This window comes from Dermochelys coriacea, chromosome 10 (assembly GCF_009764565.3).
Source record: "Dermochelys coriacea isolate rDerCor1 chromosome 10, rDerCor1.pri.v4, whole genome shotgun sequence".
NCBI lineage: Eukaryota > Metazoa > Chordata > Testudines > Dermochelyidae > Dermochelys > Dermochelys coriacea.
In genome coordinates, this window is record NC_050077.1 from 2210090 (window position 1) to 2227986 (window position 17897).

At 37.3% G+C, this 17897-nt stretch overlaps 1 protein-coding gene across 12 annotated transcripts in view; it reads right to left on the reverse strand.

Annotated features, from left to right (window-relative positions):
- Positions 1 to 17897, reverse strand: part of TNRC6A (trinucleotide repeat containing adaptor 6A) — a 164229-nt gene that overhangs the window by 30887 nt on the left and 115445 nt on the right. For all 12 annotated transcript variants that reach the window (XM_043494655.1, XM_043494654.1, XM_043494650.1 and 9 more), the window contains 2 exons: positions 14340 to 14361; positions 4007 to 4348 (listed from right to left, as the gene is read on the reverse strand). In XM_043494655.1, the coding sequence (XP_043350590.1) occupies positions 4007 to 4348; positions 14340 to 14361 (364 nt within the window). The remainder of the gene's footprint in view (positions 1 to 4006; positions 4349 to 14339; positions 14362 to 17897) is intronic.

Below are 17897 nucleotides of genomic sequence, written 5' to 3' on the forward strand. Positions count from 1 at the left end.
CTTATGATCAGTCTACACTAGCCAGGGAAATCAATATTAATCTGCCTTCCCTGGCCTTTACAGAGAACCTAATCTGCTTCTAGGAATAACTCACAAAAAGCCTGTATTTAGATGCTGGGCATCTGACAGACACTCAGAGTCAAGATTCAGATATCTGACAGCTCTATTCTAACCTCACCTTAAAATGCCGAGAGGATACAAGCACATAGAATACAAAGCTCTATTTATTTTAATTTGTGAATATCAGTTCACAAAACTTGTACAAAGTGAGATAAATTAGGGAGAGAGTTTAACTCTAATCTTAATTCTCTTATTTTTATGGTTTTGCAGGAGTTTTTCAAATTGTTCACACATTAGAAAAAGCCCAATTATACACAAATTAGTTGCCACCTTTTTTTTCCCCCCTGAATCTCTTGCAAGCCTATTTAAATCAGAGGTGCTTTGTTCACCATCCACATTCTCATTCTGTATTGAAGTAGTTTGTGTTTTCAGAACATCACAGGGTTAAAGTTGTTAGAGCAGGATGTGGATATTCACTCCATTGACTGAAAATATCTACTTCTGTAGATGTGTGAAGGACTTTACATCCTCAGGACAGTACCAATCCCTGGTGTTCTTGTTAAACAGACGCTGGAGCCATGCCATCAGGGTATATGGTACACTCTTTCAAATAGGTTTCAGAGGGGTAGCCATGTTAGTCTGTATCAGCAAAAAGAACAAGGAGTACTTGTGGCACCTTAGAGACTAAAATTTATTTGGGCATAAGCTTTCACGGGCTAAAACCCACTTCATCAGATGCATGCAGTGGAAAATATTTGAAGTGGGTTTTAGCCCACAGAGGCTTATGCCCAAATAAATTTGTTAGTCTCTAAGGTGCCACAAGTCTCTAAGGTGCCTCGTTCTTCTTTCAAATAGGTTACAGGTTTACATATTATCTCATCCTGCTTGTTTGGTCATACCATCTGGGCTACTGAATGTACCAAAGGGACATTATTGTATCTTTTAGAAAGAGGAAGCAGGGTGCATTTGGTGGAAGAAGGTTCCATGAGTCTTATACAAATCTTGATGAAAGCAATATATGCATTAGGATGGGTTTCAAGGCTTGGACATTCTTCTTGACTTTACTAACCTCTCGTCTCCTAGTGAAGTGCAGAATTCTTTGCTGAACATCTCATCTGCACATAGATGTTCTTTTAAAAGCGAAGGACTTTAAGAGATTACTTTACTTTCCTGATGTTCTGATATCTTTAATTTCTGGAATGGAATACTAGTACTAGTGAGCAGACCCAAGATCTTTTTTGATGTCTGGGGGAGGGAGAAGAGAGTAGCAGCAAAACAACATGGAGATTAGCAGATTATTCGCATCAGTTTTCTTCAGGTATGATAGCAGCAAGTGACATCTTCAAGTAGCTCTTATGCAGCCAAACTATGGCAGTCTCCAAAGCATGCTCTACGCTACACTGTTTATTGCAATCCATTCTTTGTACTTTATCATCTCATCTACAGATCTCAAAGCACCTTACAAACATTAAACCTCCACCCCTCTAGTTCAGAGATTCTAGTTCTCTAGTTCAGAGATTACTCAGCCATACTAGTAAATTCTCAGTATTACAATAAACAAAGCCAGAAAGAGAAGAAGAGTCCACTTAGCTGTAAATAAATATTTTCCACAGGTTGGAATCCTATAAACCACATGAGAAGAAAAAAATAAATAAGAGTCTGTATAAGACTGTGTTGGAATGTAATACTCACAACATATGTAACCAGTTTCTAACAATTTGCCTTGAGGGAGAAATTTTTTAATAAACTACACGTGAATCTTTCTTTGACATCACAGGCCACAAGACTAGATCAACAGACAATGGACCTATGGAAAAAAATTTCATCTGTAAAAAACTAGCTGTTTTTTTAAAACCTGGTTATCTGTGCTCATTCTGTTACAAACACAAAACTGAAGAGTATAATCCCCAATATAAGAAATCACTACCTAGATTAAAAAAAAGCCATCCAACAATCCATACTATTTTAGTTATGCATTTGTATAGTGTTTGACAGCAACATACCCGACTGTTTACCTTCATTTTAAATAGTGCTACCTTCTAGATTCTGTGACGAGTTCAAGGATATAAAATGAAGCCAAGTATCGAGGTTTTCCTCAAGAATTCTTTTAAAAAGGAAAATCACCTTTTTGTAACTGGAATGCTTTACATCATATCTTCTGTAGTGCCACACATCAGTGATCTTAAGAAATACTATAAATTACAGCCAAGTTTAGATGGCTCAGGTGAAACAGTTGTATCATAAATGCTAAATGTCTTTCAAAAAACAATATGCAGCTACAAAAACCAGCCTAAGAAATACAAACACTTATGAAGATGATGATAGCTGAGTGTGGAATACCAAAATGCTTTGGAAATTCCTGGAATTGAGTTATTTCTTTCCAGTCAAGAATACATTACCTTTATCTTATTAACAAAAGATCAGTAAATTATAACCTAGTTCATTCATTAAAATTGCAAACTTATTCATAGATTCCAGGGTCAGAAGGGACCACTGTGAGCATTTAGTCTGACATTCTGTATAACAGACCATAGAACTGACTCAAAATTAATTCCTAGGGCAGGTCTTTTCGAAAAAGATTCAATTTTGATTTAAAAATGGTCAGTGATGGAGAAACCACCATAACCCTTGGTAAAATATTCCAATGGTTAATTGATGTCACTGTTAAAAATGTATACCTTACACATCCAATATATGAACTCTTTATTATACTTTTGTGAAAGTATTTGAAGGGTAGGTTGCTCAAGCCAACAAGGACGAAGAAGGATCAGAGTAAAGAGTTTATGAAAAAAGAGAAAATACTGAAACGAACAGCAGTCATTCTCCTCTCAGATTCCAGAGAAGCAGATCCTGGAAGAGGCCAAGATACTCTGTCAGCAGAGATAGTACTTGGGGTGAGAGCCCTGCACGGACACAAAAGTATATCCGCAGATGCAGATATCCATGGATATAAATCGGTATCCATGGAACCGGAGGGCTCTCCCAGGAACCGCAGCAGCGAAAGGAGCAGAACATGGGGCTGCTGCTCCCAGGAGCCAGCGCCCTGCGCCGGCAGCTCCTCCGGCATGGCTGTACTGCCCGCAGACCCACTCCCGTCACATCCATTCAGCTGTCTGCATCTCCTGTTTGGGGGCGGGCATGCCATTTGAACACAAGAGTGCGACCAAGGACAGCTGTCAGTGAGCCTGGTGCCTGCCCCAGTGGGCTGGGTGGGGACAGCACAGCCATGATGGAGGAGCTGCCAGCATGGAGTGCTGGCTCCTGGGAGCGGCGGCACCATGTTCGGCTCCTTTCACCGCTGCAGTTCCCGGGAGAGCCCTGCAGTTCTGCGGATACTGATTTATTTCCATGGATATAAATCTGTATCTGCGCAAGGCTCTACTTGGGGTACATGAACAAATCTAATCTCTTTAGCAAAACAAACCTTAACATCAGAATAATGGCTTTGATTTTTTTCACCCAGAAATTCAAGGTGATGTCACTGGATCTGAAACAAGAAGCTTATTTTGAGGATGCTATTCAGATTCCTGAATATTGGACATAGCGCTAACGCACAGACTTGTGGCAGAGTCTTTACATAAAGGAGTTCCCTTTAAAGCGACTTTTTTGATCGATCATTGCAATCAAGATGGGGATCTAGAAAAAGGATATTAATATTCACTAAACTTAAACCTACATTGTTCAAAGGTAGATATGCATCTGTATAGTATAGAAACTGCATTCATCAATAACTAAGATGAACTGGGAATGATCAGAGAGTCAGTTAAAAGGAAGATAGAGCACAGGAGACCATGTTTTAAAGTTAATGCTTAACATGAACAGACACTGGAGAACTCTTTGCCCATTTACCCTAAAATGGATTCTGTGTTGTACCAATTCAATCATTCTAATCTAGTTACTAATAAAATATCTAACCTCACTGAAAATAAGTTACTTCCTCTCTCACCTGACTGTTTTTTGCTGCAGCTGTTCGGCACTTCTCCGTTGGTCACCGGTTGTTTACTTGTGACAGCACTGCCTCCTGATTGGCTGTTTAATACTTTAGGAGTGGATCCCAGGTTTGCAGCTATCACTGGTAACTGCTGACCTCGCTTTAAAAGCTGTTTCTGTTCCTGGTGTCGAAATCGTGGTGGTACTTCACGAGGAGGGTATCGAGGCAAGGTCTGCTGCTGCTGCTGATTGTTGGCTGTGGCCCGCTTGGCATTATTATTAGTGCTGGTTGCTGTGGAAGTGACGTTAGAGGTGACGGGCTGAGGCTGGCTTACACTGGTCTTTGTTTGTTCTGGCACTAACCCACACACACACACACACACACAAAAAAGATAAAAAGTTGAAGAAAATTAACCACAGGTACAATAGTTTTCAAACTCGAAAAGAAACAAACATGTTTTGGGTAGGGCATATATTATGGAATGGCAATATTTGCTCCCGTTAAAGCTGCAACCCAGTTTCCACTATAAGCCTTGCTATATGCACATACGCATACACTATTTTCTAGAATTGGTATTACTAGTAATAGCAAGTTTGGCTATAAACTCATAACAAATTATCCCAGCTCAAGTCTTTTATTACCACTCCTTACAAAGATCCTAACTTTTTTGATAGATCAGCACTTCAACAGACTAAGTCTATTTTAGCACCTGAAGCAAAACTACATTTCTCAAAAAATTAAAACAACTTTACAAAAATCTAGGTTGCATTATTTCCTACAGTGGGAAATTTAAAAAATCCTTTGTGTACATGTCTTTTATGAAGTCAAGATAGAAGAGAACACAAGGCCAGGCTAGGAACAAAGAGAATGAGTGGTTAACACTCGCCTGTCTTGTCAATCCTGACATCCAAAGTCTTCACCCAGTTCACTGTCAGTAGAAAGTGATAGCATAAATACCATACACCATTTGACATGACTTCTTGCCTCCACGGATGAAATGCCAAGCATTCAGCTTAAATGAAATCAGAATTACCTTTCATAACCTTGACAGCATGGCCATTTTTAGGTGTGATTGAGGCCAAAAAATTTGCAAGAAAGGTTATGTGTGGGTGTATATACTACACAAACTGTGAATACACAGGTGATTACAGTATTCATGGCTACCTGTTTATTTGCTCCATCACACCACTACAAATGCAAACAAATTCAATGAAACTCAGAAAGGTACAGGATGGAGTACCTGGTTGGGCCTGGTCTACTAAAGCAAACAAATACTCTAAAGGTGTGGAATGCTTTATAATAATTACATTTAGAGATCACCCACAATTTAAAAAAGTTTAAACCAACTTTATTGTTGTCACTAACACACACTTTTTTCAAGTCCACTATATATAGCAATGATCACATACAATTGTGTATGTGTTCAGTTTACTTTTTCTTTGATAAAATAAGTACAAAAATCTGTGATTTTCAGAGCTAACTAGAGAATTTAACCACAACTGTCCTTGAAATTAATGGGAGCTGCATAGTTAACTTTGAAAAGCTTAACCTTAAACATTATTATAAAAAATGCTTGCACAACTACTGTCTCAATAGCCAGGTCCTGAAGGTACAATTAAAACTGTAAGGCACTCCTACTGCTAAGTGTGTGATTGTTGGGTGTTTGGGGTCCTATTGAAATTAAGCTTGAGTTACAAAAGTTTTGTTTATCTTCCTTTAAGAGTAACTCCGCACATTAGTATGCTGTTAACGTACTCTAGGCTTTTGATTGTAGCAGCATTTCCTAAACCATTTCTTTTTGTGTTTCATTAAACAATTCCCTGGTGTGCTAGAAGCAAGAACAAAATGGTCAAATGAAAGAAAATTACAAAACATGAAAATCATACAACAACATTCGCTTTCAGGTACAAATGCAAGTGAATACAGCGGTCTGGCCTTAGAGAAATCTAAGCAAAATCCAGTTCCCTAAAGCTTTGTTTTTAAAAAAAATTTCAATATAGGGAATATGACTGTTGCTTTTACATGATTAGGTAAAAAATACACATCCCTCAAGAAAGGCGCACACAATTCTATGCTCCTTAAAAAATTGTGTGTGTCCTGTGGGATCAAATCTGTGTTAGCACCGAGAATTGCAGTGATCAGTTTTTCAGTCTACGGAAAAAATGACAAAGCCCAAAGAAAGATTTTGTATACAAGGGATATTTGGAGCATGTACGCTATTTTTTCTCCAATGGAGGGCTGACAATTATAAATCCTTGGTATAAGTTTCAAGGGCAGAGAAAGGGATGCACTATTTCAGGTGATTACAAACATGTACACCACCACAGTACCACCATCTTCCACTGCTCTGCCACAGCAGTGACCCAGTTCTACTCTATTTCACAGCTGAATGGAGGGGGACAGAATTAGGTAGAAGAATGGCCATGACATAAGTCAATTTAATGCATAGGAGCCTGGATAGGGAAGATATTCACAAGTAATTAGATAAACCAGTAAGTTGGATAAAATGACTAAACACAGTATTAAATTCTGCTGATGTAAGAGTTCTGTTACCTATTTTAGAAAGCTACTGAATTCAGGTCCTTAACATTGCACCTGCACACATTCAACAGTGTATGAATGACCTATGATCAAATGCATTTAATGTTCAAAAGTACAATTCAATGCCTTCAAAAATTCTGAACATATTTCCATCTATTCCTTTCTAGCATATTCCTCTTGCTTTGTTCTTTAAATCTTAACATTAATGAAATGCAATCTAAAATGATGCAATAGAGGAAAAATTTTTATACTCCTCTGTGCACTTCTAAACCAGTAATTTTTCTTAATGGTAAATCTGATTATTAATAATATAAATGACTTATAATTATGCAAAAGTTATTTTAAAAACTTCATACTACTTTAGTCCATTTACTAATGCAACTCAGACATTTAAAGAGTTGGTCTTTCATATACCAAACTCCACTTCACCACCCACAAATCTTCTGTTATTTAACTTTCTAGTAATCTACCTTTTACCAATATACCTTTTGATGCAACTGGTCATAATGTCTAATCTTTAAAGTTAAAAAAAATGTACTTTAAGCTTGATCTAAAAAAGTCCGTTGACAGCAGTAAATGAAAACACACACACTACTCGCATACAGTCTACCAGCATTACTCCACCAACAAAGTACTTATAAATAACTGCACTGCTTAGTTTTAATCCATTTTTTGGTCACCTCGTATTGTTTGTATGAATTATACTGTCTTTCTATTTAGACTGTAAACTCCTTGGTGCAGGGACTGTTATTACAGCACATAATGTCTTGTTGGTGCTCAATAAAATGATAATTTTCACTTCACCTAGTATTCCTTCCACCGTAGAATTATTCCTTGCAGATTAAATACAAATCATTTACATATGACATTCCAATGGAAGAGAACTGGAGTTAGAAAAAAATCACTCCAGAGCAGAACAGCAACAAAGCAACATTCATTCCTAACTTTCCTTATTTAAACCCCTTTAAAGCACAGTAAGTACATCTTAATTAATTGAACCAATTCCTGGTTACTCATTCATTTAACTGTAAAATTATAGAGCATATTAGTAAATGAGATCCCTTTTAGTAAAATAAACCCCAAATAGCTACAGTATGAACAGTACTTTTTCTAAACAAATAAATAATGACATACAGATAACACAAGAAATATATTTACTTGGTAGATAAAAGCAGTAACAGAATTATTCATTCTTTGTGTAAAGATTGACAAATTCAATAAAATGCAACCAATGTTCAGGTAAAACATATTTAGTTTGAGCCATGTTTTCTCTACTGTCTACAGTCAAATATGCTTTAAGATGCAACTTAAAGTTTCAGTTATTTTCAACTTAACCAAATGTATTATTGACGTCTTTAGGCCCTATACAACCATTTATCTTAACTAAGTGACGGGGGGAGGGGGGAGGAGAGGGAGGAAATCACACAATTTGTTAATTCTTTCCAATTGTATTTTATAATCAGCAACTTCTCAGAAGATTAAACTAGCTCTGTTGCTAATATCTCACTTTAACTAACCTTTTATTGTTCCAATACGATTATAAATTCCAATACCCCTTAAATCCCAGAAATGTGTTACAATCTATTTCTCTAATTTAACAACACTGTTAAAAACAGTGATAAAATATTGTTTAGCCCATCAGTATTTTGTTCTACATCACCCTAAAGTCTAAAGGCAACTTTGTTAATGGACTTACAGTGTATTACTCCCAATTTTCTTGACAAGCAGCAGCAAAATTACAAAAGAATATAAGGAGAGACATTTTCATAACCAAACCTGCTGAAAACCCACAAAGCAGTGGAAGTTGAAGTTACAGTCAGCACGACCGTGACAGAAACAACAGTTTACAGAGAGATTCCAAAGAAAGACGCTTCCAACTTGTGTTGCTTTCCCACTCTGCAGATTTCATTAGAAAATGGAGGAGAAGCATGGTGTCATTTTACTGCTACAAAAGTACTGCTTGCCAACTCCTCCTGGAGTAGGGGCCCAGTGACAACCCCCCCATAAAAAAATGGCAGCTGTTTGAACTTTAATGCAGATGGAGAACAGTTTCACTCAAACAAAATCAGCTTACATAGATCAAATCAACGACTAAAGCACACAAAGAGCAGCACCAAACTGTCATTTAAGTGTTCTTTTCTTATTACTGCTTAAGCTGACCTCTTAAAAATGTACGGTAATACACTTTCCTTGCATGTCATGCCCCAAAGAGTTGTCAGTTCTGGAATGCTGAAGGGCAAACAGAGGAAGTCTGGCTTTCAAGCTGACACACGTAAGATGTAATGCTAGAATTTTCGTTGTGGAAAAATGGCCGCAGCTGTAAGCTCAGCTAGCTGATCTGGAAAATATCTAACTGTTTGCCAATTCATTAACCCCTGCAGATCCGTAGAAAGGTAACTTATAAGGCATTTATATGGGTAACTTTAACAGCAAGTATTCATAGCTCAGTTCATTTTTTTCTTTTTTCTACTTATAAGCTTTAAAAGCTAATATAACAGTTTTCCATTAAGGTAAAGCAGTAATACAAGTGGAAAACAAAACTTCTGAGAGCATGGACAGTTTTGTTTCACAGAGAACAGATGAATGAGAAGTTTCAGAAGGTAGGAAATATGAGTAAAGGAATTCAATTCCATATCCAATTATTTTTAAAGGCACTTTCTATTTCAGTGGTGATCCAGAGTTTATCCTAGTCTGCAACAAAAGCAGTAGTTTTATGCCTAGCCCCTCCACAAAACAGGGAAATTTAGAGAAAAAGTTGAAAAAAAAAAACCCTGAATTGATGATCTAACTTTTGTTATTTTGCAAAGCACTAGAAGACTCAACAGCACGAGTGATAGCAGGAATATCAGCCTTAATCCAATTGCACAGTTTGTAAAACTATTTCACTGAAATATTACCTAGGTATCTTGAAATACAATATGTAAAGGAAATGTTTCACATTACAAAGCACTGTCCTGCACACACGTACATTTGTATTTACAGTGACAGCATCTTATTTGCTGAAGAGTCTAGGAAGCTGGTATTTTGTGGCAAAATTCAAGCTAAATACTCATATTGGATAACGTTTGATTTAGCACAGGGGTTCTCAAACTGGGGGTCTGGACCCCTCAGGAGGTCACGAGGTTATTACATGGGGGGGGGGTCATGAGCTGTCAACCTCCACCTCAAACCCCACTTTGCCTCCAGCATTTATAATGGTGTTAAATATACAAAAAAGAGTTTTTAATTTATAAGGGGGGGGGGGTCGCACTCAGAGGCTTGCTATGTGAAAGGGGTCACTAGTAAAAAAAGTTTGAGAGCCACTGGTTTAGCCTATAGTGTACGATGCCATTTTCTTTACATAGCTGAAGTGGGGTTTGAGAGATTTCTTTTGAGTGGGATATTCATGATGAATGGGGAGGTTTGTTTACCTTGAATAGCATTACAAGTAAAATGCAATAAAAGCTATTATACCAGGCTACCGTGTAAGTTAGAGTAGACCACCACCACCAATGTTTGACAGTTCAATAGCACATTTAATTGGTAAAAAGATCTCAAAGCACATTCCAAACTTTACATTTTATTTATATTGTAGTACCTACAGGGTCCCAATCGAGATGAGGGACTCTCTGGGCTAGGTGCTGTACACATACATAGTGTCCTCCTCTGAGGGACTTAGGAATTATTGAATGGCTAAATACATTAAACCTAAAAATCTGGTAAAATGTTTAACTTAAAAACCAGCTGCATACAAAATACAACCTTTTTATGTCAATGCTAGTGTATCAAACAGCTATTCATGGCTGAAATATCTACACTACCGTCATCTTATTAACTGTTTCAATATTTTCATTTGAGCTGGGGTATAATCAAAAGTTGCCAGTAGTGTCAAACTACTTTATCCCATTCCAAGAAAACGGTTTTATGACACTGGGGTTCTGAAACTATTAAGCTGAAAACATTGCAAGAAGTGATCCTAGACATAAATGCATTTTAGACTCAAAAGAGATTGGGGGGAGGGGTTTATTACAATTTTTAATGTAATTTTCTGCAATAAAGAACTTTATTATGAATTACTTAGCAATCCTGTACTCTTGTATTCCATCTTCAACTCATCCACATAATATTTTAAGAAGTTAACATGGAAACTAATAAAATATTTATTGATTTGCTTCTTGAATGCAAGCAGACAAAACTATGCTGAAACAGTGAATTGGGTATGCATAACACAGATGACAAATTTTGACATGTGAAATTACGGTTTGAAACAGCTTCACTATTGAATCCCATAACATCTATGCTTAGTAAAAGCAACTGCATACATTTTTGTCCTTGTTAGATTTTCAGCTTTTGTTCGCTGAAATGTAATGTGCTTTATTAATGTAAATACCCAACTCTAACTTTAATATGTTACTTTATAGTCAAATATAGTTAAGGAAATAAAAGTTAGAGGGAATTTTAAGATCTGGCAAAGTAATACAAAAATGTATGCATCTTTCAAACAAAGCTATTTCCTTCAATTCAAAAGATGAGTAAGTAATATAATGACCCAGTATTATCTCTCTCTCTCACACAAAATTTGTGCTCATCTTTATTTCCTCAGCTGTGGGCATCATTATCACTGTGAACCACATGTCAATTCTGACCTTAGATTTTATAAAGCAAAACATTTACCATTTTTCTATTCTGTCCCTCAGTCTTTCCTAGTTTAATTTATTAGTGTAGAATTGTAAAAGTGACACTATTCATAATTCTATAGTTGGCAGGTCTATGTGCGGCTGTTAGTATATCATCTCTTTTACTGTGGCATCTGGCTATGTAAGGAGTGGCTATAGGAGAAGAGAAACACGTATTAGGTATACGAGACAACTAATTTTAATTCCATGCACTGGCTGAAAAAGGGGGTTTAATTAAATTACGTGAAACTATTTATCTACTATAGAGGGCTCCAGGGATGTGAGATTCTTTGACAGGGTACAAGCCTTCTGAATAGGGAGAAAGTGGTAGCTGTGGTAACATCTTGACTTTAGTAAGGTTTTTGATACTGTCTCACATGACCTTCTCATAAGTAAACCAGGGAAATACAACCTAGATGGAGCTACTATAAGGTGGGTGCATAACTGGTTGGAAAACTGTTCCCAGAGAGTTATCATCAATGATTCAAAGTCAACCTGGAAAGGCATATGAGTGGAATCCTGCAGGGATCTGTTCTGGGTCTGGTTCTCATCGATATCTTCAATGATTTAGATAATGAGAGTACACTTATAAAGTTTACAGATGATACCAAGCTGGGAGGGGTTGCAAGTGCTTTGGAGGATAGCATTAAAATTCAAAATGATATGGACAAACTGGAAAAATGGTCTGAAGAAAACAGGATGAAATTCAATGAGGATAAATGCAAAAATACTCTACTTAGAAAGGAACAAATCAGTTGCACACATACAAAATGGGGAATGACTGCCTAGGAAGAAGTACTTCAGAAAGGGATCTGGGGGATCATCGTGGATCACAAGCTAAGTATGAGTGGACAGTGTAACACTGTTGCAAAAAACAAAAACAAACAAACAAAATAATTCTGGGATATATTAGCTGGAGTGTTGTAAGCAAGTCATGAGAAGTAATTCTTCCGCTCTACTCCACACTGATTAGGCCTCAACTGGAGTACTGTGTCCAGTTCTGGGCGCCAGATTTCAGGAAAGATGTGGACAAACTGGAGAAAGTCCAGAGAAGAGCAACAAAAATGATTAAAGGCCTAGAAAACAAGACCTATGAGGGAAGACTGAAAAAATTGGGTTTGTTTAATCTAGAGAAGAGAAGACTGAGAGGGGACATGATAACAGTTTTCAAGTACATTAAAGGTTGTTACAAGGAGCAGGGAGAAAAACTGTTGTTCTTAATCTCTGAGGATAGGACAAGAAGCAATGGGCTTAAATTGCGGTAAGGACAGTTTAGGCTGGATATTAGGAAAAACTTCCTGTCAGGGTGGTTAAGGACCAGAAGAAATTGCCTAGGGAGGTTGTGGAATCTCCATCATGGAAAGTTTTAAGAACAGGTTAGACAAACACTTGTCAGGGATGGTCTAAGATCAGAGGACTCAAAGTCTCAGCCACTGATAATCTGCGGCCCAAAAACCTCCCCACTGCGGCCCGCGGAGAAGAGATGCATGTAGCCATGCTGCTGGCAATGCCTGCTGCAGGCGCCGCCCCCTGCAGCTCCCATTGGCTGTGGGAGAGGGACACAGATATCATCATACAATATAAACGTTTTCTTTCTGAACAGCATCTTCAGTGACATTATTGGCCCAGTGGGAGGATTTGAGAACTGGCACTGACCCCCAAGGTAAATTGAGTTTGAGACCCCTGGTCTAGATAATATTTTGTTCCGCCATGAGTGCAGGGGGACTGGACTAGATGACCTCTCAAGGTCCCCTCCAGTCTTATGATTCTATGTCTGCCATCTTCATTAAGTGTTCAGTCCTGAACCCACTGAATTCAATGGCAAAACTTCCACTGCCTAATGAGTTCAGGATCAAGCCTTAAGAGCCAGATTCTGTAGGCAATGGCACTGGATGCACAAGATGGCTGCAGATCCAGGATTTAAGGAAGTTAGTCTCCTAATGTAGGTTCATAACTCCAATTAATGGAAAGGACAGTGCATTAAGATCCCATCACACACAATGTAGAAGCTCTTTTTGCCTCAAAGCAGTGAAACGTAAAGGTACTTTTATTCCTTTGATTTCTGTCACTAGTTTTCATATATTTCTAATAGATCATTAAAAAACACTTCCTACCCACACAACAACCCCTTAATGTATTAGGAGCCTATTATGCTACAGAATTTAGCTTTTCTGTGCAAGTTGTCAACTCAATTAATCCACTGCAAATTGAGTAAACTAGATAAAAACTCATCTTAAAGTAACAGGCAATTACTGCTGCATACACTAGGCAGCAAGATGAAAAAGCACCTTTATATGCAGAATTTACCACCTGATCTTGAGCTACTATGACTAGCTAACACATTTCATTGTTAAAAAATTTCTAGTAATTTGTCTCAAGGCTTAATATTTAACGAAACAGTGTTTCTAAAGATAAAGGATTTAGCAAATGTTAGCCCCCTGCATAAATATACAATGAACACTACCTGAATTAGAATGAAAAAGGAAGTTAAGTAGATAAGTATTTTCTTATCTTAAAAATATAGCAAGTACTTGAAAGGAATCAAAATATATAATACAAATATTCAAATTAATCACAATACTCCTGATTTGTTTTTGAGCTAAATTAGAGCTCTGGACACAGGAATCTGAGCCCTTTACACCAAGATGAAACTGCTGGATGTGTCATTTCATTTCAGAGACAGATGGGCAATTACTGTGCCTATTACTCCGATGTCCAATTGCACTAACAGCACACTCGGAAGAACTGCCTCAAAGAGATTAACCACATCCCATGACCTACAATACGGCTGGACTGGTAGGAGGATGCAATTTTTTTTGGCATTTTTTTTTTAAATGAAAGGAGAAGAGGACGAGAAAAATAAAAGGACAGGAAGATAAAGTAGAACATTGCTTGTATGTATAGTTCTGTATAAATAATTAAGAAAAGGCGAGTAAGAGTGAAGGAATATACCAAACTATTAACAATTTTCCATTGTCTTTTCTATTTTTTTTTTTAAACTGCTAAATATACCATTGGCACTCTATGTTTTCCCAGACCTTATCTTTTAAGGCTGAATCAAAATGTTTCAGACCCCCCCTCTTTTAACTCAAACACAAAACAAAACACCTACTCAAACACCACAAAATACAAATAGCTTTAAAGTAACTTACCTTTGATTTTTTGTTCAATGGCCTACAACAAAAAAGAAACAGTGTTAATTTGTACAGATTGTTCTTTTCTGATATTTTGCCTGCATCTGTATAGTCTCACAATAGGCTCCTGCCTTCTTTTCTTTTAAGATGTTTTGGTACATCTAAAGTAGACAGTTGAAGATCATTTCCCCTCTTCCACCAGCCCTCACTTTATGGCTGCAAAGCTGTTTAAAAAACATTATACTAACACAAGACTAAATGGATCACACATTCATTCATTTCTAATCCAACCCAGTTTAGACTGCATTCCTTTAAAAATGGGTTAAAATTATCAGCATTTATTTGCATGGCAAAAGTCATAGGGGGTAGAACAATTTTTAATTTAGCTAATGAAAACTGAACAGATCAAACAATCCCCAATCATAACAGAAAAACTCAGAAAGGAGAGAGAGTGTGCGTGCGCGTGCAGAACAAATCTAAAATCTTCACTTTTCAAGAGCCTGCAGAAGTTTGACAAGCTACCTTTAGAGTTACCTGTGCGAAAGGGCCAAGATAAAATGCCTGCGTTGATAAATTGTATCATGAGGTAACAAAATGCTCCTCTCTCTTGCTGCTGTATTGAAGTGCCCACTATATGTGCAGGTCTAATTACACAAGAGAAGACGGTACATAAGGTGCTCTCAAAAGCATAAAGTAAATAGTGGTTCCCCCTTTCCACCCTGAGCTCTGACTTACAAGTAACACAGATTATTACTGTAACAGAGAGCAAAATATTTTCAAAGCAGAATTGAGATTTAACTTCACAGTATCCCTTTCGTGTGTGTTCATAAAATGTTAGTGTTATAATAAATGTTCTGCAGTATACAATATTCATTACAATTAATTATGACTTAGTAATATGAGACCTTACCACAGTGCTCTGCAATGAAATCCTTGAGAAATGGTCAAGTTTGATAGATTTGATCATTATTGTGTTTAAATATTAGTACAGTAAGAAAGAGTGAGAGCTGATTATACTGAAAAGTTATTAAATGCCCTTTACTATCATGTCCACCCATCTGTTAAAGAAATCAGCAGTTCACAGTATTAGCAAATTCTGTTTTTTATATCAATTTTTTTTCCCCAACTGATAAAAGCAAGGAAGTGTACACAGATTTTTATACTGTCCAATTTCTATGCACAGTAGAAAACACATTCTCTTGTTTTTATGTACTGCAAAGTAGTTGGTATGTAGTCTGCAAAACTACATTTGCTTGGGAATTTTTAAATACCCCACTCTAGGGTGGCCAATATGTACAAATTCTTTTTTAAAGAGAAGAAAAGCCATTATTGGCATGTTATATTGTATCAGTTATTGGAACTGAAAAAAAAAAAGTGTAAATAGTTCAATGGCTGCTTATGCTGAATGCAACAAAACTTTTACTGGATTCAGTTTAGAATCCTCATCTCTACACTCTAAGCTTCTAAAATACTGAAAAGAGTTGCAGCCCTTTTTCCTCACTCCCCCCCAAAAAAAGCCAGTTACACTATAAAGGGCTCTGTTATTCTATGTATTAGCATTTGGCCTAGCTTATACTTATCAAGGCTGTCTAATCTGGAGGAGAAATTTATTTTGATGGCTAGGGAAGTTTTATAGTAATTTTTAACTGCTGAGTTTTGTATGTGCAATTATTGTTCTATGCCTAGAGCTCAGCATGCTTGTATGGATACAAAGTGTAATAAAATAGTAGAGCTCCCATATAAGGTGCTCCACGGCAGCGTGAAACAGATCCTTTCCCCTTCTGAAGCCAAGTAACATCCTCACTGTAATAACTCTTCCTCTTCTGTCCTTTTCCTACTCCTTTCCTCTGAATCCATTAAAAACAAAAACAACTCCCCCATACAATTCATGTATCAAATAAAGCTGTCTCTTTTCTTCCCTCCACCACATTCATTTGCTTGTGTATTACCACCTCCTGCCCTACTCTTTGTCTGTATGCATCTTTAGATTGCAAGCTCCTCCGTGTATATGGATTGTCTTTTTCCTATGTTTGCACAGTTCTCAACACAGCGGGATCTGAAGCCCGACTGGAGATTTTAGGCACTACCATGATATAATATTTTTACTACTACTAAGTGGAAAGTGCTCTCTCCCACCTCACCCAAGTTAGGACAGTCATCACAGCCACCAGGGCCCAGTCACTGAAATTAGGGAAAAAGACTTCCTTGAATACATCTCCAAACCCTGACATTCCCACTAAAACTTCTACCTGAATGGAGACATCACAAAATTGTCCCATTAACAAGAACTTCTCCACACTGAACAAACAGCCCATTATACATATCAGGAAACTTGCTGTTACCCAATATTAAAATCTTTCTACATGTCTTCCACTCCAGAATGTTATCTCAACTTAGCCTAGCCCTCCAACCCCAAAACACCTCACTTGAAGACATGAGGACTTCATACAGATGTTACCATTTATTATACTCAGGCAAAAACAGACCGACTGGGCAATAGTGTATTCAGACAATACTGTTCTGTAAAAATACTACTATTTCCAGCTGGATGATTTACAAATCTTAGGAGATCAAATAGGCCTGAGGCTGGATTTTATCACTGCCACAGCTCTGCTGAATGAGCTTCAAGTTGATCTTTAAGTGACAATTCCAGCAGTGGCTCAGGAATAGGAAAATAAAGGAGGCAAATTTTTGCATCTCTATAGGTAGTGAGTTGGACTCAACTGTCCACAATGATCAGGTGCAAAGGCTACCAACTGACCTCTAAATCAGCCCTATTTAGAAGAGTTAAAAAGCCAAAACCTTTTTTTAAGTTAGCTAACACATTTTAATTAATTAGTGTTTAAAAACACGTCGGCACCTAGGACAGACAAGGTTTTATTTTTTTATTTATTTATTTTTTAAATGTTAGCTCGGGAGCCTAAAGCAGATCATAACCAGCCAACATTTTTAAAGGTGTCAAACACTGTTTGTATAGGGTGTGCTGAAGTGTTAGACACCACTTAATTGAAATGTATTTGCTTAACTTGTTTTTCAAAACTGCTTTTTCCTGGTCTAGAGCCCGAGCTTCTCCAGGGCCACAAGCAGCTAGTTACATTCTACTGCTCTCCCTATAGAGAAACTACTTACATTTCTGAAGAATCAAGCCTAAACACTTAGCATTCTGTTGCTTCTACAGTGAAAGCAGGGGAAATCTTTTGGCTTCTTAAGGACAGTCAGCATGGCCACATGGAGAAAGGAACTAGTTTAGACAGAATTTCAGTAAAGTTCAGTTACAAGGCTGTGTATGCTCAGTATTTCTTTAAAACACTTGAAAAAAAATTCTTTCTGGTGCATAGTTTGTCACTGAATGAGTCAAGCTTTCTGCTGGTTTCAGAGTAGCAGCCGTGTTAGTCTGTATTCGCAAAAAGAAAAGGAGTACTTGTGGCACCTTAAAGACTAACAAATTTATTAGAGCATAAGCTTTCGTGAGCTACAGCTCACTTCATCGGATGCATAAAAAAACCCCAACCAAGCACATTTTGGGGCAAGGATTCCAGCAATGGTAACAGGCAGGTCTACATTAGAAGCGTTACA